General features: G+C 39.4%; 1 protein-coding gene across 1 annotated transcript; it reads left to right on the top strand.

Moving 5' to 3' along the window:
- The first annotated feature begins 4,422 nt into the window (after window positions 1-4,422).
- On the top strand, window positions 4,423-20,255 carry PPID (peptidylprolyl isomerase D). The gene is made up of 10 exons (XM_017805811.1): window positions 4,423-4,556; window positions 6,250-6,390; window positions 6,835-6,941; window positions 11,606-11,794; window positions 12,550-12,672; window positions 14,269-14,375; window positions 16,931-17,072; window positions 19,273-19,359; window positions 19,441-19,483; window positions 20,026-20,255. Exons 1-10 carry the CDS (start codon window positions 4,472-4,474, stop codon window positions 20,112-20,114), a joined length of 1,113 nt encoding a protein of 370 aa, XP_017661300.1. The 5' UTR covers window positions 4,423-4,471; the 3' UTR covers window positions 20,115-20,255.
- Window positions 20,256-20,266: the final 11 nt, after the last annotated feature.

The raw sequence follows: 20,266 nt of genomic DNA, 5'->3' as shown, positions 1-20,266 counted from the left end.
GCCTAGGACTCCACTCAAAGTCTAGCTGGAAAACCTCAAGTCCCAGATTTTCAATGGTGAAATCTGCCATGGGCCTTACTAGTTGCTGGTTGCACTCTTGTCTTTAAATCCATGCAGACATAGTTCACCTTGGACTCCATCCTACCCACATTAGATGCAGACCAAAAATGCTTTCTACATAATAAAAAATGCAGTCATCATAATTGATATTTCAATACCTTTTGGTGGTAACTATGATAAACAGCATTATACATTTACATGAAATTGCAGTAATATCAGGACATACATTTGTATCAATACTGAGGGCGGGAATTTAGCAACAAAACCAACATCCTGCATTAGCACTGTGGCAGCAATGACCAGCTGTTAGCTAACACTTTGGGCGTCTTCTTGCAAGGCATGGCTTCTACTGTTATCAGAAATCACAGGCACTCTCTACCATCCCTCCTCACATCCTGAGGTCCTAATGCTACTCTGGATATTTGCCTCTAAAACATGTTCTAAGCAGAGCTAAAATATAGAGCCAAAAAGTCTGCTTATTCTTGCTTAGTTCTTAACCATTTCTTCAGGGATCAGCATATCTGAAAGTTAGTGACTTTCCTTTTGATTTGTCATATTATGTCAGCCTCTGTGTGGATAATTTTCTTTTTAAAACATTCTGATAGAGGAACATATGGTTCTTTCATTGTTCAACATTGTGGTTTAATTCAGCTTACAGGAATCAGCACAGAGTCAATTACTGCTCAGTATGGGTTTAATCTGGGGCCTCTTTATTCAGTTTTATGTAGAAAAAGACTTGGTGAAGATGGGGAACAATAAACCTGACGATGAGAAAACAGATTTATTTTTCCTGTCTCGTGTGTCTCTCATGAAGGTGACATGCTTGACGTGCCAGGTCACATGGGAACAGCACATGATGCACTCTGTGTGTCACACAGCAAGAGTGGCTGCTCTATTTCACAGAAAGCAGTGAAAGAATCCTTACCAAGAATGTAACCAAGAAATTGCACGTTGGAAGCTTCTTGATAGCTGTTCTGAAAAGCTGATGACATATGTGTTTCAGTCGCTTGTCAGATGGATCCCATCAGTACTCCACTGCACCATATTCTGAAGCTGCAATTCAGTCCACTGAAAACCCCATAAACATATGATTTCTCCTGTACAAACCAAAATGGCTTGTAATATCCTTAGACAAGGCAGTGCTGAACTGAGCCAAAGCACTCACTTTCTGGTGGAATTAACATCTTTAAGTCTCTATTTTCTTCATGGTGTCAAATACAGATTTAAAGGTGAAAAAAAAGTGCAAGAAAATTAAACAAAAAGAAAAAATTCTAGCAAATGTGTATACATTTGCCCATCTAATACAATCTGCAACAACTATAAACAACTATAAATATTTTGCAGTTTATTCTTTCGCGAATGCTATTTGCCTGGCTAGAATGATTATGAACTAAATTTGCTTACAGTATATTCCATCAGAGTAACAGTTTTAGAATGATATATGCATTTTTATGCATTTAACAACGATAGCTTCTTTAGTCAGGGAGGAAAGGAGAGGTGAAAACAAAGATTTGATAACAGGCTGATCTTTGAGTTTCATTAGGCTGGAATGTCATACTGCAGCAAGTAGGAAGTACTTGGTGGAGGGGAGACCTGTATTTGAACCCATTTCCTTCAAGATTTTAGCACTCCCAGCACGTTTATCTGTTGATAATACTCATATTACTTTTGCTGGGTAGCCAAAGCTGTATGTGCAGAAAAATAAATATCTGAATTGAAAATTTAACAGACAATTCAGTTATAGTGTGTATTTTCAATGTACTGTTTTACAGATATTTACTATATAAACTACTGGACGTGTCAAAAGATAAGAGATATTTTGGTGATAGGAAATATTCCTAAATTATAAGATCATAAAGCATTAGAGGATCACAGGGGTGATTTTAGTGCTTGAAAACACTTTTTAGAGGACCTTATAAAGTAAGTCTGACTTTGAAATAGATTATTTGTATATCAATTCAGTGTATAACAATATATAAATCTGAACATGAAATCACAGTAAATTCTTGACAGAAGTCACACTATGCTTGTTTGTTACAATCTGTCAATGACTATAAATTAATATGAAACTAATTATGCTACTGCGGTGTTTGGGAGATATTAATTCAGCTCACATATTTTCTAGAATCTCCTACTGACACAGAGAAAACAGTTTGATTTCTCTCTTGTTCAGCTCACATCTCCAAATTAGCACAGAGATGGCCTCTTTCTTTGTACCTCTAAAGTATCTTGCACATAGGGACTTCTGAGTGACTAGTGTAAGAATCACTCATCTAGAATCTAGACTATTCCAACTTGGCCAGTAAAAAAAACTGCAGAGACTGCGTAAGTCTGCTCCTGGAAGAATGAATCACTGCTTCTTCCTGAGAGGAAGCTGCCAACAGCTCTTGCGGGGGACACACACCAACACCACACACTTTACTCTGATGTCTGCTAAAGAAATCTCTTCTAGACTGTACTCATTTGGCTAGCAACTGACTCACTGAGATCATAGAATATATTGGTTGGAATGGGCTTTTAAAGGTCTTCTAATCCAACCCCCCTGCAATAAGCAAGGACATCTTCAACTAGATCAGGTAGTGCAGACCCCAGTCCAACCTGGCCTGAGATGGTTCCAGGGATGAGGCATCTGCTACCTCTCTCGGCAATCTGTTCCAGTGTTTCACTATCCTCATTGTAATAACCTTCTTCATTTTATCTAACCTAAATTGACCTCCATCAGTTTAAAACCATTACCTCTTGTCCTATCAGAACAGGCCCTGCTAAAAAGTTTGTCCCTGTCTTTCTTATAGGCCCTTTTCAAGTGCTGAAAGGCAGCAGTAAGTTCTCCCTGAAAGCCTTCTCTTCTCCAGGCTGAACAACCCCAGCTCTCTCAGCTATTCCTCATAGAAGAAGTTGTGTAATCATCCCTCCATCCATCTAATCATCTTGGTGTCTCTCCTCTGGGCTTGCTCCAACAGGTCGATGTCCTTCCTGTGCTGGGGACCCCAGAGCTGGATGCAGTACTCCTGGTGAGATCTCATGATGGCAGAATCTCTCAACCTGCTGGCCATGCTGCTTTTAACATAGTCCAGGATATGGTTGGCCTTCCTGGCTGCAAGCGCACATTGCTGGTGTGAGATCCCTTCTCCTACAGCATCGCTCCTATGCTAAGCGTAATGATAAAAATATCTCAGCCAGTGACTGTGGCCAAAAGCCTAGTAAATTACAGATGACTTAAAGCTTTGGTGGCCTTTGACACTGAGGAGCATGCGAAATCCCTGACACAGCTGCATGACCTGGCTCAGAGAGAGAAATGCCTTAGTGTGGTTTCACTGATTTCTCACTAAATGTTCCCAGATGGTAGCAGACGGCTTTTCCTTCTGTTAAGGGTTCCCAGATGCAACATGCAACAAGCAACTGATGCTGATCACCTCTCCTGTCCAACATCTGTAGTGAGGCTGTGGGAATGATCATGATGCAATATATGGACTGAAGTTATTAATATCAATGCTACTTTATCTATTATTTGAATCTGGGAATAACACCTGCCCTCTGACACACCTAATATTGAGAACATACTATGAGAGAGATGAAAACCACCTTGATGAAGCTCAAGTCCAAACATATAAAGTTGACATGAATTAGAAGAGAGAGCCTTTGGAAGATATAGTGAATCAAAGAATGAATGTAGAGGTTTCTGGGATGGATTGGAGGAGTCCAAGAAATAAAGAGGCTCATTTTGATGATCAGCATTCCCAGAAGGACTATAAGTTTGCAGGAGTCAAACCCCAGCAGTCTTCTGCCCCTTCTACTTTTACCTCAATATGTGCCTTTTCTCTATGATGCCAGTGAGCACAGGATGTGGCCATGTTGACCATTCACCTCTTTGGGAATCCTACACCTTGAGGAGCCCCAAGTGTGTTGATGGTATTCACACTCCTTGGCCAACACAAGTGCCTGAAAGAGATTGTTTGCTTTGAAGCAGCTATCATGATATTCCTACTTTGGGAAGAAATATATTTTGTTTTCAGACCTTAGAAAGACTGGAGTTACTCAGTGTTTCTAAACATTTATGTTGCAGTAGTCACTTTTGACAATTTGCCCATTCTTTCCATGGGTCACAGCTTTTCATAGACCCTGCAAAACATAAATCCAGGCAAAATCTAAACCTCCTCTCCTTACTCGCCTTTTCAGGCCTTCCGTATGTGTGTGTGTATGACCTCGAGAAAGACACGTTTTTCCTTCGCGGACGCAGCAGCAACCGTGTCCTGCAGCCCATCTGCAGGACTCCGGCTCCCGGGAGACACGCCGCCGTCCCCGCCCGCTCCCGGCGGTGGGAGGAGCGGGAGCGGCCGCGACCCGCGGGAGGCCGGGAGGGATCGCGGGCGGCCGAGCGGGCGGAGCCATCGCACCAGCGGGCAGCTGCGGGATGGCGCACCCGTCCCCTGCCGCCCGGCCCAGCAAGGCCAGCAACCCCCGCGCCTTCTTCGATGTGGACATCGGGGGCGAGCGAGGTGGGGAGGGGGCGGGACGGCGCCCGGGCGAGACGGCCGGGGCCGGGCAGGGGTCGGGCCGGGGTGTGCCGTGCGGACCGCGCGGGGCCCGGGCCGGGCGGCGGGAGCGGCGGGGATCGTGCCCGGCCCCGACCGGAATGTTCTCCTTGGGGGGAGACCGCCGGGACGGACTGGGAGCTGCTGCCGCGGGCTGCGAGCGCACAGCCCGGCAGCGGGGAGGAGGAGAAAGAGGAGGAGGAGGGCGGCCCCACCGCGAACAGGCCTCCCCGCGGGGCCCTGCGCGCTCCCGCTGCGGCTCCAGAGTCTGGAGAGAGGCAACATGTCAGCACTGGCGCCCTCTCCTCACGGCCGGGGAAGGTGTCGTGGGTGATGCCGGGGTGCCGGTGCACACACAGCGCCATGAGTGACCCCTGCCGCGCGTTCCCATGGCAGCCCTGCCCGCCTGTCCCTGCCCATCCATGGCTCCCAGTGCTGCCCACGTGGGCGGCCGGTCCTGCGCGCCTTTTCCACGTGCTGCCCGTGGGCCAGGGCCGCCCGTTCCATTCCGGGCTCCAGGCCCTGGGACCTGCCGCGGCGTGGCGAGTCGTACCTGGCTGCTGGGTGGGCAGTGGAGTCTGCGGGACTGAAAGCTCAGGGCAGTACGGCAGCCCTGGTACTCTTGGCATCGCCAGTGCTACCAGAGGTCATTCGGAAATCTGGGCAAACGGTCAAAAACATGGAAGCTGAGGAAATACTTGGAAGTGTAGCTTTTCAAAATATGCACGGGATTGAGGCTGACTAAATTTTGTTGGGATATTGCTTCTCATTTGTTCATTCTGCTATTCAAAGGAATAGAAGAAAGTCTCTTGGATGATTTGCCTTTTATTGACTTTCAATTGTCTAATTTGTTTTCGTTCCTGTATTAATTAGAATTAATGTATTTACATTTAGCTTCCGGTAGAGTGAAGTTATGTTAATTAATTGACTGTGAGACTGATGAGAAAACAGGAGCATCAACTAATAGCAGCTGCTGGGAGTGAGAAGTAGCTTCCCTGGGAAGCCAGTTTGTGAAGGGATGAGAATTTTGCACAGAATCCATTTATTGACTATTACAGGATCTGTTACCTGCTCAGGTTTCATGTCCTTCGGTTAAAACGTGGCATGTTTTTGGAATTAATGTTTATTACTGTGTCTTAGTAAAATTCAGGTTTAAGAGAATGAGGAGTAGGGTTGGTGTATGTGTTTGGCATAAGCTTTTTGTTCAAATAAAGGTCTACACAAAACAGTCTTTCTTATATTTCATCTACTTTTGATTGAACAAGCTACATGTATATGTTAAATTAGACATAAAATAAGTGTGCATATTAAAATACATGATTTGGCTTTGATATATCTGTATGTGATTTTCCATGCACATTTTTTTGGCAGAAAATGCATTCAGCATTTTCATTAGTTTTTGGTGGAATCTGTCTCTATTCCCCCTACATTATTTTTGACAGAATGGAATCCATTGTTGGTAATAACCTTGCTGAAAGCCCAGTATAACTGCCAGCAATTGCCATGGAGCAGCCCCCCAAGTGGAAATTTAATAGTCATGTAAATAAAATGATAAAGTTAGAAACATTAATTTCTTTTGACATATAATGCTCAACACATCACCATGCCAAGGACAAGACTTAAAAAAATATGTCTCATTCTCTCTTTGTCATTTCAGTTGGACGCATTGTCTTTGAATTATTTGCTGACATTGTACCTAAAACTGCTGAAAATTTCCGTGCGTTATGTACAGGAGAAAAAGGAACAGGGCCTACCACTGGAAAACCTCTCCATTATAAAGGATGTCCTTTCCACAGAAGTAAGTTCTATGAAGCCCTCTGTTTTCCTATCGGTAACAAGTTATCTACCGTGAGTATTTGAAATAGTGTTAAATAATATTTCAAGGACTTGTTTAAGAAATAACTTGACTGAAAGTTTTTGACTTTTTGATCCTCCTAATGGCTAGATGTTCTTACCCTGCATTGACAATAGTAAATTATAAATTTACCAATAAATTATTAGTAGTAAAACTAGTTTACTCTGAGTTGTAAACAGGTTGAAATGAATTTCAGGTAAAGGTTGAAATATCAAGTGATATCCACAAAATTGAAGGAGTACTTAGTGGACACTTGATAAATAAATAAAAGGTGGGTTTTGGGCTTTTTTAGGTGCTAGTGACAAGGATTGCTCTTCATCTCTGAATTGTTTCTCTTCGTGCCTTCCCTGCCTTGGTGATACATTTTATATTTATTTTATTTTACAGTTATTAAGCAGTTTATGGTCCAGGGTGGAGATTTCTCAAACCAAAATGGCACAGGTGGAGAAAGTATATATGGTGAAAAATTTGAAGATGAAAACTTTCATTATAAGGTACTCTATTGAAAATATTATTGTATTCAGTTGGTGAAGTTTTATTTTTCTTCAAGGTCAGAATTAGTGCTTTTTAGTCCAAATTAAGTGTATTTTTAAGCAATGGAAAGAATGCAGCAAAACAGCCCCGAATTAGTTGATCATTCATGAATGTAGAACAAATACATGTAGGTATACATACAAAAAGAGGTCAGCCTTGTTAAAACAAAGAACTGTAGTTTTATTTTTCTTCTTAATTGCACCATCAGAAATTAATTTTAAACAATAGTTCTCCTTTAAGTAAGGATATTATTTTAAAAGAGTGGCAAATTTTGTTACTCTGAAGCATCTACAATATCTTAGCATAAATTGGATTTTATGCTTTTTTCATACACTAATAATATTCATAAGATTAGATGTGAGAAATACTTTTCTTAAGAAGTGGGAAATCCATGGTAGATTGCAGAATTAATCTAAAGGAAAATTTAACAAAAAGCGTTTTCATTACTGTCGTTATTTTCAATGATACGGGAAGTAAAAGTTTATATATAGCTTTTATTCAACCAAAACGTTGGGAAAATGTCCTGTGAACAAAGCAAGCTTTTGAAAGGCCTGGATTTGAGGACTTCATTTAAAGAGATCACAGAATCACAGAATGGTTTGGGTTGGAAGGGACCTTAAAGATCATCTGGTTCCAACCCCCCTGCCATAGGCAGGGACACCTTTTTTTAGACCAGGTTGCTCAAAGCCCCATCTGACCTTAAACATTTCCATCTTGAACACCAAACATGAACATCCAAACCTGAACATTCAAAGATACTGGGTTTCATGTCAGAAATTCCTGCCTCTCCCATTACTTACCACTGTTTCAAAGCAACCATTAGTGTGTCCCAGAAGCAGTTTTGTCAGCCCCACTGCAGGAAGAGAGGAGGGAGCTGTGCTGCAAGAGTTCTGCACATGATTCTAAATCTTCATCTACAAAATCAACATCTGGTGACACCAGGGAGACTGCATGTGTGTTTGCTTTACACACACAAGTGTTCCTGTCAGCATATCTGTGTACCTTAAGCCTACAATTTATACAGCATTTGAAGATCTCCAAATTTAAGTATTACCTGTACACCGTGACTTATATTTTTTGGCTAGCAGTCAGGTATTCTGGAGAAAAGTGGCAACAATAATAATTGTTCTGAGGGTTCATCTGTCGTCTCAGCTGTACATAAAGGGCTGTGTGACTGGAAAAAGCCCCCTGTGCTTGAACTATCAGTAATTGTGGTTTGAACCTGGGTGGGAGTACTACTTGGAAAAAACAAAAATAACATGTTCTGCAAGTACCCCTTACAACAGCCAGGACACCTGCTGCTGTAGGAGTAACAATTCTCAGCATTCGCTTTAGCTGTTTTCATATCATGTTATGTGTGATAGCATATGAGAGACTCCTCAACAACACTGACTGAAAAACGTAACAGGGGTTAAAGCAAAGCCTTAATTGCAATTGTGCCTGCCTCCAAACAGTATTTTAGGAAAAGAAAATATGGCAATCCTTTAATCAGACATCAAAATCCTTTATCAAGTTCACAGAACCACAGAATCAGTTAAGTTGGAAAACACCTTTGAGATTATGGAGTTCAACCCCTGACCGAACACCATCTTGTCAACTAGATGATAATGTCACAACTAGTCGTTTCTTGAATGCCTCTAGGGATAGTGACTCCATCACTTCCCTGGGCAGTCCATTCCCATGTTTCACAACCCTTTCTGTGAAGAAACTCCTCCTGACCTGAACCTCCCCTGGTGCATCTTGAGGCTATTTTCTCTTGTCCTGCCACTGGTTGCCTGGGAGAAGAGACCAGCGCCCACCTTGCTTTCAGGTAGTTGTAGAGAGTGATAAGGTCACCCCTGAATCGCCTTTTCTCCAGGCTAAACAACCCCAGCTCCCTCAGCCACTCCTCAGAGGACTTATAGGACTTAGATTTTGAGCCATAGTTGGAAATGTGTCTCCAGTATTCATCATAAAGATAATTACAGTTGTGAGAGGTGTTTTCTGAACTCTTGACACTTGCTAAAGTGGTGCCCATAGCACTGCTTTGAAAAGTTACTCTTTTGGATTGGTCCTTGTCACAGGATCTCTAGCTCCCTGAGAAGCAGACTGTCATCATTACTTTTTTGGTTGTGCTTTGAGATGTGGAGGTAATTATGAACATGATGCAAATGATCCCCATTTCTGTACTTCTCTGACTGCTCAGCTATAACAAATGTTGTCAAAGTGCCAGAGATGAGTTTAGGAACTCATGAGGATCTTATACAGAGTCTGGGAGTTTGATTCCTGTTATCTGTTTGCCAAGTATTGTTAGGATTTTAGTGGGAGTTAAAATGCCTCTACTACATAGAAATCCACTGGATCTTGCACTTAATCTAGCAGTCCTGCAAAGTGTTCTCTACCTGCTGTCTCGGACAACAGGGAGTTGTTTTGTTGATGCTTCGAGGACACTGGAGCAGTTTATTCTTGTCTTCTTTGCATGGTTTGTTGTAAATTGCAGTAAACTGCAAGACTTTTGTCAGTCGTCCCCTTACACATCTCAGGTCAATCCCACTAGGCTTTTTTTGGTGTCACTTCTCCAGCTGATGGATCTCCTGTTGTGGAACACCCAACTTACCAAGCATAGTTACCATGGCATAGTTTTGCAAACCTTGAATCTGTCAGAGAATCTGATTTTGTCCTGACTTTTTTGCTTGCTTAATGAACTTACAGAATGATAGCAGAAACAGTCATGGGAAAGACACTCTCTCTGCAGTGTTTTTCAAAACACTCATGGCAAGAAAATGCATGAGTGACAACAGTTTTGTTTACAAATAGAGAGGCTCATCACGGAACTAATGTTGAGAGTTGGTCCCAAATGAAGTGGGATTGCGGTAAGTGTGAAGACCGAAGCTACCTACAGATTCCTGTCTGTAACCTTCCAACTTGTCCCCCGATCTTTACAGACAAAAGTTAAACCTGAAGGTGTAAGGCAATGCCAGAACTTACTGTTACTTGGCTTTTTGTTTACAAACCATTGCTGTCTAGCATTAGCTGTAATTGTAGGGGGGTGGGAGGGGAGAGGGAAAGGTAAGGTTTACAGGTCTTGGGCAGTGAATCAGTGACCAGCCTCAAATGGTATTTGCAAAACTCTTCTGTGGGGGAACAGTTCTTTAACTTGTTTGCCAGCAAGTACAATGCAAAATGTCAGATACTTCTTTTGGAGGCCGCATTCCTGTAACGCTCCGTTCCTACCAGATGCCTTCTCTTGCTGTGGAATACAGGCTTCTTTCTGTTGTTTGCAATCTGTGACTCTCAGGGTGAGTTTCAAGGTTAGAACAGACAAAGTCAGGATTCCAGTGGATTTCTGTTGGCTAGGTGCCAATCTAGCTCTCAGCTGTACAATCTTTTCCCAGAGTTCCTAAGCTAAATTGTGATTAAAAGATTCAGACTCACTGTGCCTTATGACCAGATGAAGAGCTTAGGCATGGAGTTCTCTCTGCCACTGTCGAAGTCCAAACACTATATGGGAAAACAATTTTCAACAGGTTCTTCAAACCAGTTGAGAATACAGGGACAAACCAGGTGCTTAAATACAGCTGTCTCAGACTGTTGTCTCAAACTAGTCAGCCTCCCACCGAGCTTTGAGGTGTGCCTCACAGCAGTTTCTGTTTCCATGCCCTCTGTGCTGTCATACTTTTTCTTTCCACTCCCCTCCTCCCCACAGTATCAACTTTCGTAGGAATACCAAAGCATGCACACTTTAGACATGTACCAATGCCTTGGTATGACATACTGACTTACATTAAACAGAATTCCTTGCACTTAGTAACCAGATCAACTTGGAGAGAATAAAATCTTAATGGCTGTATCATGCCAGTTAAACGAGGTATCACAACACATATGAAAAGTACATTTTTTGCAGTACAAGTGAAAATGAAATAATCTGTGAGATGGAACAAAATAATTCTTATTTCCAAAAAGGAAAAAGTACTTGTGGGAAACAAGATAAACAGTATCATCTCATATTGGGCTGTTTAATAATCTTTTTTAGTTTGTGGCCTGGCAGCATGAGCCAAAATAATTAGATGGTTAAAAATCCCAACAGATTAAAAACTCTGTCTCCAGGAAAGTGAAGAATATTAAAAAAACCCCAACAAAATGCTACCCTGTAAATAACAAAGACCACAGTCCTCTAAACTCTACTGTTTTGCAATATAGTTTGTGTAAGTAGCCCTTATAAAATTAACAGTACTTAGCCATCTTGACAGTGTAACATTAAAACTAGTTTAAGTGTTGTTTAGCTTTGTTTTTTGAGACCAGTAGTTTTGAATAATCCAGTGAGGAATTTCATGTGTCTGAGGTGATGTCTAAACCCCACAGCTGGGCAGGGGGCCCCGTGTAGAAGCAGTGGACAGGTGTTACAGCATCAAATCACGTGTGGCTGTGCTTGCTAGATTGGTGGGGGGCAAATAAAGACTGAGTATTTGCCCTCTTCAGTCTGATAGGTAAAATTAGTTGCTAACTGTATGTAACTGTCTGGGTTACCAAGTTGTTGCTATGGCTGTCCTTGCTATATATATGAACAGCCTTACAGAATCTTATGCATGGTTTTCTAACAGATCTTTCATATATGTTGACTGTGATTTTTTTTTCCCCAATGCAGCATGATAAACCAGGTCTGCTGAGCATGGCAAATGCAGGACCTGGTACTAATGGCTCTCAGTTCTTTATTACAACGGTGCCTACTTCTCACCTGGATGGGAAACATGTGGTATTTGGCCAAGTGATCAAAGGAATGGGTGTAGTTAAAATACTCGAAAACGTTGAAGTAAAAGGAGAAAATCCTGCTAAGGTAAACAAAATCCAAAGCACTGAGGGATGATGTTTATTATTCCATTGTATGATGCGTATTCATTTCTTTTAAATGCTTGGTGTAATGTTTAAAAGTATTAAATGTTAGACAGCTGTTTCTGCTAACAGTGTTAATCTCCATTTTACTGTTCTTGTTAAGAGGCTTTTGTTCTTACACTGTAAATTTCCCCTGCACAAACAGTTTATTGTTCAACACAGCTGGGAGGGTGGAAGCCTTTGCTAGAAGTGTAGGATGGGTGATGAAATTAAAAGGTGGAATTCACAACCCTACCTTCTTATAAATTTTGTGTCAGAAGTCGTGTTTCTGAAAAAGCAATCAGTATGTAGGTCATGTCAGTTTGTGGGTGTTTGAAAAATTAATACTTCTGTAACTTTAAAAGACTTGGCAGTTGAAGAAAGAACCATCGTCTCTAATGTAGTAGAACTTCCATGTCTTGTGTTTTTGCTGCAGCTCAGCTTGTTGCCAGTTCCTCTTCCAGCCTCTCTATGAAGCGTGGGTATGGTGTTCTTGGAATGCTGCTCCTCTGAGCACAACACTTAGTGTGATAAAAGCCTTTTGATGAGGATAGGCTAATGATATGATGGGCTTCTGAGACAAATGCACCCAAACAACAGATGAAAAAGCCTTTTTACTGAATTTCAAAAATTTCAGAGAGCACTCAGAAGTTATGGCTTTTTTTTTTTTTTTAAATTGTCTTAATAAGCAGTACTGCTATTTACACTTTATTTTTTCAGTTGTGTGTCATCGCCGATTGTGGAGAGCTAAAGCAAGGAGATGACTGGGGAATTGTTCCCCAAGATGGATCTGGAGATGCTCATCCAGATTTTCCTGAAGATTCAGATATAGACTTGAAAGATGTAAGTATTTTTCTTCTTAGGTATTTTACAGAAAGCAAGACTTGTAGGTAGTTACATGGTGTCTCTGATGATGTTCATTAAGCTTTTTTCCTTAAGGATGGATTAAGGTCCTGATTAAACAGTAACATTGTATTTTAGGAAAGAGAATGCTGTGGAGGGGATTGTTATCTCTTTTTTTCAGTGCTAATTGCAGCCGATTTTTCCCCCCATAACTAAAACCTCAATTACTTACAATTGTCACACTTTTTTTTTCTATTCTTGGTTTCTTTTTACTTTTGTTTGTGCTGTAGTGTCAAATTGCAATTACTAGAACTCCATCCTGCAGATGACTAATTTAATGTTGTACCTAAACACTTTTCCTGTGCAATGTTTTAAATAACCATCTTTAAACAGACTTTGCCTCACTTCCTAGAAATTTTTCCTAGAAAAAAGATTTTTACTGCATCAGAGCTAGTCATTCTCAATTCCCAGTAGTTTTTTGCTTTTCAAATTGTTCAAACTGAAGGAAAGTCTGTGGTTGGAATTTAGGGAGCAGACTGGTGAAAACAGCTCATCTGCAGGTTTTTACTCTTATCATGAAAGCGAACTAGACAAACTGTGTAAGTCAAACAGTGATTTGTGAGAGAGGAAAAAAGGGAGCTGCATGTGCAGATTGTAAATACAGAATTACAAAATAGAATAGTAAAATCTCATTACAGTTAGAAAACAGGAACTCCTTGTATCTGGCTGTTGAGAAGCATTTCAGCTTGTGGAAGTGTTTTTGGATAGCATTTGATGTGGTGCAGAACTGAAATTGGCAGGTGTCTGCGTTCTTTAACTTTAAACTTGTTCATATAAAGCAGCTACAGAAACCATGGTGACATTGGTCTCACTCTGTGATCAGTTTTTTTTCAAGGTCATTATTTCTAGTAGGGTAGAAGTGTAAACTGATAGTATTACAAATGGCAATATATACATTTGACAGAGCTTAAGACAACTGTGTTACAGGCAGCAGTAATTACAGACTGTTTATTGGCACTGGAAAAGTAACTTCACAGAAGTGTATATGAGTCTGGAAATAGAAATGATGGATTTGATAAAGACAAGCAGTTGTTCTTTTTCTCCCTCCACGGTTATTTTAAGTGTTTAGGGAGAAGGAAAATTGTGTTGATATGAGTCCTAGTTTAAGAGGGTGCAGATTTCATGTGACTGATACCATTTTGAGAAGCAGAAGATAATATTTTCTCAGGAACAGGCAATGTTGGTTGAATACTTTGATTGTTAACATATCTTCTTTTCTTTAAATAATGAATATGTGGGTAACAGCATTTAGGGGAAAGAGCTGAACTGCTATGTTGTCTCTGGTATATTCTCACCTTTCATACTGTAGAAAACCCACTAGGAATTTAATCTTTGAGACATTTGTGTTTCATAAAGTAGATAATATTATAGAAGTGGTTTGAAGCTAGTATTTTTCTAAAATTGGAGTATTTCTATTCTAAGGTTTTATAATTGTTGAAGGAAGATGGATGTGGGATCCTACTGTTAAGGATTAGTTACTTCAAGACTTCTTTTATAAATACATTCATACTGTATATTTCCCATCTATTTTATTAGGTTGACAAGATTGTGGCCATAGCAGAAGACACAAAGAATATAGGAAATACTTTCTTCAAATCGCAAAATTGGGCAATGGCAGCTAAAAAATATAGTAAAAGTTTACGGTAAGGCTATCATCATCACTCAATCAGATAGTTCCTGTAACCCAAATTAATACTGCTATCAAGCAATGATTTGTGCATTTAAAAAGTGCCTGTTGCATTGCTCTTCTCTTTTTTAAATAAAGAGCCTTCTGAATCTGGAAAACATCTGGTTGATTTTTGGCTACTTACGTAGGTCTTCTACTGATTGCTATGTAAGAGCTATAGGCAGAAGTATTGTTTCTAACTGACTAAATAGTCCTTTTTTAACACTCTTGCTGTGGTGGTGCATAACTGGGAAGAAAAGAACAATAGTATACAGAGTAGTTAATGGATAGCAAAGGAGGGAGATACTTTTTCTCTGATTTCTAAAGAGCAGTAAGTTTAGGAAATTGGTAAGTTCAAAAGACAAATGTGACTCTTATCCATTCATTACTATTTTTATTCTGAGGCTCCATACCATCATCCTGACTCCATGTATAATTCAGACTTCCTTTCAAAATCATGGTCTTTCTGCTTTTATTTCCATACTGCTCCTTTCTTCTTTCCAAGCTTTTTGCTTTCAGTATATGAACATCTCTTAAAAATAAACTGACCTTTATCCCTGCCTTCTTAATGATCATTGGTCAACTAATATAATGATAATGAAAGGAAAAAATTCAGGCATATGTAGTGCTTCAGCGGAGTTTTTAAGTGACTGGGTTTCAAATAAATTATGTCTTTCTGAAGCATAAAATGAATCCCTTAATTGCAGATATTAACCCAAGATGCAGTGTCTCCCACTGCCCTCAAAAAGCCCATCATAGACCGTCACAAACCTTGAAGCAAATAGGATTTCTGTGCAAACCTTTTGGAAATCATATATAAAGAAGGCTGGAATGGATCTTTAAGGATCTTTGTGTTGTATCTGTCTATTTTCTCCCCCCATACTTAGGTAAATACCAGGTATAATTATGCCATCCCTTATAATTAGTTGTCTTGCTCACTTTTAAGCACACCCAGTGAAGGCTCTTTCAATTTGAGCCTCTTTGGTGCTTATTTTTCCTTGTAGAAAGCATAGTAACTTTTCTAGACTAAACAAATCTGATCATTCCAGCTCTTCTTTACAGGCCATACTTTTGTGGACACTCTGTTATTGTATCTTAAAATCTAATACTTCATGTAGTAATGGTGTACTTTAGCTGGCACTTTGCCAGAACTGATAGGAATAGAATAGACACCTGGTAAGGGTGTCTCCAATGGCACATGTACAATTCACCTAGCACACCATGGCTTTCTCTTTTTACCAATAGTAACCATTGTAGCCTCCTGTTCTTTTTCTTGCTTTATTGCTTCTTAGCCTTTTTTTTAATAGTTTGTATGTATGAATTTAAACCTTTTTTGTAAAAAACCCCTTTACTTCCTGTTGTCTCCCTTGATACTCATCTTACTAATTTCTTCGACTTGGAAGCTCTAATTTTGTTACCAGAATGGTTGCAGCCTTTCATGTTTTGGTGTGATTTATAAATATTATATTTGTGTTTTGTTTGTTTTGAACATAATACAGATTTGTGTTCCATCTCTCCTTACTTTTTTTTACTCTTTTCTCTCTCTTCTGTTTCTCATCTTTTGCATAATGCCCAGCAAGTGGAAAAATCACTGGAACTACTTCTAATTCACTTTTTAAGTATTGCTTATTTCTGTGATCCAAAGTTATATACAAACCATGTAACACTCAAAAGACAGAGCATGCAAAAATTGAACTTACACAGGCATTGATCTGCAAAGGCTGCATCAATCATGGCGTGCTTAAAATGTGAATGTATGCAAGCACATGATTTTTATTTTTTTAAATAAAAGCCACTGAAGTTCTATTAAGTAGGCCATTAAAGAGTTGAGACTTTTGTATCCACAACAGACCTTTGCCACTTGAAATAAAAACCAGACAGCTGTAGTACATTGTAAATTAATGAGATACAGTTTGCCTGTCAGTTTGCTTTTGAAACAGAAATGCAGTAACTGCTGTGGCTTAATCTTGAACAAGTATCAGTTTTGAAGTTCAGGAAAAAAGTCATAAAGGAAAACAGTGGGAAGAAGGTGCTGTTACTAATGCTCATAAAACCATATTCCTGTACAAAGTAGAGTTACCTTCAGATTTGAACCATAAATGCCTAAGCTAATTAAAATATTACTGAGGGAACTGGAGATGAAGCTTTCCATGAATGTGGAAGGTGCAGCAGTGGTGTTGATTTTTTGGCTCTGATGAGCAACGTGGTTTTTGAGAATAAACTTACTGAAATAAATTCTAATGGTTTCCTGCTGTCTAGAATAGTACATTTGTCTAAGAAAATGCTGCTAGTACATGCTAGCAGCATGGAGGACTAGGAATTACAGGAAAACATTCACCAGTGAGTTGATCTTTTTCATCAGGGTGGGTTTTATTTATTTAGTTTAATAAACATTTGTAATAGTGGAATTGAAGCTGCTTTAGAAATAGTAGTTTGGATAGGCCAGTTTGCACAATATCTGTGCAAAGATAGACAAGGAAGTTGAAAGTTGCAACACTAATACACGTTCTATGTGAATCTGTTTTTCTGCAGGTATGTAGAAGCTTCTGAAGCAGTGGCAGAGGAGGCAGACAAACCAAAGTTGAAGACTGTTGCTTTGACCTGTGTTTTAAACATTGGCGCTTGTAAACTAAAACTGTCAGATTGGCAGGGAGCCATTGAGAGCTGTTCAGAGGTAAATTTAATATTTAGCATCTTGATTAACATTTGGCCTAAATAGAAAAGGGAGACTGAAACTGCAAAGCTTTTTTAAGGAGTCTTCTGACAAGCTTACTATTTGAAAGTAAACAAAGTAGAAGCTCATTGTGAAGTTATTACTAGCTTTCCAGTATGTGGCTTTTTAAAAGATTTTGAAATTGAAATGAATCATTAAACAAAGGAAAGAGGGCTGTTTCTTACTGTCATTGTCAGTTTGGTTTGCAGAACAAAGAGTTAAACTGTCTTCATTGAAAGGGGAGTACTTTTCTCTGGAAGACTACTATAAGCAAAATGTTCTACTTGCTTTTAGATTTGATGGTGTCATATTTTATTCATGAAAGTGACTTTTCTAACTAAATAACTAACCTTTCAGGTAGGCTTAGTGGTGAAAAGAAACCAGTGAATAGGAAAAAAGAAAGAAGGTAATATAAATATGGAAAACCACTAGAATTGAAAAAAAAAAGGATATAGTGAGAACTTAGTAAATTTAAGGAAACTTTAAATAATTTAGTAAAACTCTGAAGTTTTGAAGGAAACAGAGGAAAGAACGCTCTTATGTGTTAGCAGAGGATCCTGAGCAGCATCTCCTAGCGCTTCATGCTAAAAGCAGGAGTCTCAGCTAATCTGTGTGTGAGAGCTCATTAGAGAGCTGGCTTGCTTTCTAACCTGCTGATGGTGTTACCACATGGAAAACTTTCATGAACCTATATTCACAATGGACAAATGAGGAATGAGGAAAGAAAAAAAAAGAAGAGAACTGTGTAATGTGATACCTGTCACTGAGAAAATGGTAAAAATTGAAACAACATTTAAGTGTTACAGATAGAAATTATTAATCATAATACTTGCCATTGTGGGAAGACAATCACACTTCCTTTATTTTTGAGATTAAATAATTTTGGATATAGACAACTCCATAGTTGTAATAGACTTCTGAAAGGGATTTAGCTTATGTCTCACAATGTATCGATGTTTTAATCAGAGCACCAGTTTCCTAAAATTAGCTACTAAAGTTCTAGGTATGTTAGTGAGAAACTATACACTTTTATGATTTCTTAAGGCCCATAGGAATTTAAATTAACTACCTGTAAAACATGCATTTGTTGGTGTAAATAAGGAATTATGAGCAGCTGAGCCTGTTCAAACAAACCTTGCCTTGAAATAGTTGTAAGCACAATGGTCGAGGTAAAACCAAAGAATGCTACCTATGTGTATTCAACACAGACCCCTAATTCTTGACACAGGAGAGAGGGGCTGAAGGCTTTATAGCAGACTGATCAGGGGGAGTGCCTGGAGTAACACTTCCTTTGTATTAACAGCCAATACTGAAGTGATTTAAAAAATAAGGATATGTTGTCTAATGTTTATAATCCATATTAATGATTTAAAGTGAATAAATTAAATTAATAAAGTGACACATTTCTGTGAAGACATTCCCTCTAATCACTGAGCAACTATATTCTTTAAAACACTGTAGAACTAACTGCAGGAAGAATGTGATTTTCACAGGCAAGGTAACTGCTAGCTAGCCAAATTAAGTGAGGTATTTTGAAAAAATAATCGAAGTAATCAAATAGTGGAACAATCTCTTTGCCCAGGCACTGTATTTCCTATTTTGATATTGTCATATTAGAGCTGGCACATAAACATTATCGAAAACATTAATCTCAAAAAAGGCGTAATGACTGGAACTTGGCAAGGTTCCTGAAGCATGATGAAATGGATTGCCTGCATGTGTCTTTCTAGCCTATGGTGAAAAAAAGCTTTACAGGAAATCTGTGTTTTATTTATGATGCCATTTGAGGTTTTTTTGGTGTGAAGGAAGGAGCTGCAATATAGAGTTGTACGGTGAGACTCAAGGTTAGGATAATTTGAACTGCAGCAACTCCTCAGCCTTGACAGCTAGCTATATATACACACACACAGCTGTTCCATTTTAGCCTCCTGTGTGCTCATCCTTCACAAAAGACCACTTTTGGTGCAGTGGTATTGAAGCCGCTTAGCTAGATATTCAGTGTGCTGCATTACAGCATTCCTTTTTATACAGTTAATGTTTTGACAGTTTACCCTCAAACCAACTGGGAAGATTGTCTGCTGGTGTGAATTTTGCCATTTGTGGAGATGGGAGGCTGTGAAGTATAAGAAATGTTAATGTGACAATTTTATTAAATTTACAGGCTCTTAAAATAGATCCTGCAAATACTAAAGCTCTCTACAGACGGGCCCAAGGATGGCAGGGAATAAAAGATCTCGATCAGGCATTGGTAATGATCACCTTTTTTTTTTTTTTCCTTAAATCTAAAAATTTCATCAGACCATTAATTTATATTTCTCTTTTATTTAAGGCTGATCTTAAAAAGGCTCATGAAATAGCCCCTGAAGACAAAGGTAAAATAAAACTGTTTCGTCATAAAATCTGTTAAGAATTTAACAAAGTATGCAGGGTAGTATTTAGTAAGAATTTATACCAGCGTGATGCCTAAAATGCTGGCTTCTTAAACACTGATGTATTGAGCACAAAGCCCACTGAGGTGGAAAACCTGGTTTTATACAGCAAGTGATGCTTCTGTTGCACTGGAACACCTGCTTATGTAGGTCAACAGCATTCCTCTTGAACCGTGTCCCTATCTCCCAGGGCTCTTACTAGCTTAGTTTCCTGATCAAAGTGGGTGAGATTTTTAGCTCATAAATTCTGTGTCGGCACCAATACTGTGCTTGCTATACACTCCTCTACGTAGTGACCTTACCAGATAACACAGGGTCAGGGACAAGGCTTTTTGCTGCTACTATCTGACCTAATCCAAGGTTGAATGCAGTTTTATTAAATGAAATAACATAAGTTCGCTCCAGCATTGTGACCTGGTCTTAAACTATTAGGAGACCTAATGTAAGTGATTACTGTAACTGTCATGATTTTTCTTTTTAATCAGCTATCCAGACGGAAACACTCAAAATCAAGCAGAAGATAAAAGCCCAAAAGGAGAAAGAGAAAGCAGCTTATGCTAAAATGTTTGCTTGATTTTTTTCCTAAACATTTAAATCTATGCACTAACTCATGCAAAAGGATAAACAGAGCTGCTTCTTTCATTTGCTCTCTGCTGCAGTTTTCAGTGTTTACAACACCAAAAGTCTAATAATAAAGACAAACTATTCAAAGATGTTGTGGTTTTC

Source organism: Lepidothrix coronata, unplaced genomic scaffold, assembly GCF_001604755.1.
Source record: "Lepidothrix coronata isolate B3197 unplaced genomic scaffold, Lepidothrix_coronata-1.0 Scaffold13, whole genome shotgun sequence".
In the NCBI taxonomy this organism is placed as follows: domain Eukaryota; kingdom Metazoa; phylum Chordata; class Aves; order Passeriformes; family Pipridae; genus Lepidothrix; species Lepidothrix coronata.
The sequence above is the reverse complement of the archived record's forward strand: the minus strand, read 5'-3'. Positions and strand labels throughout refer to the sequence as shown.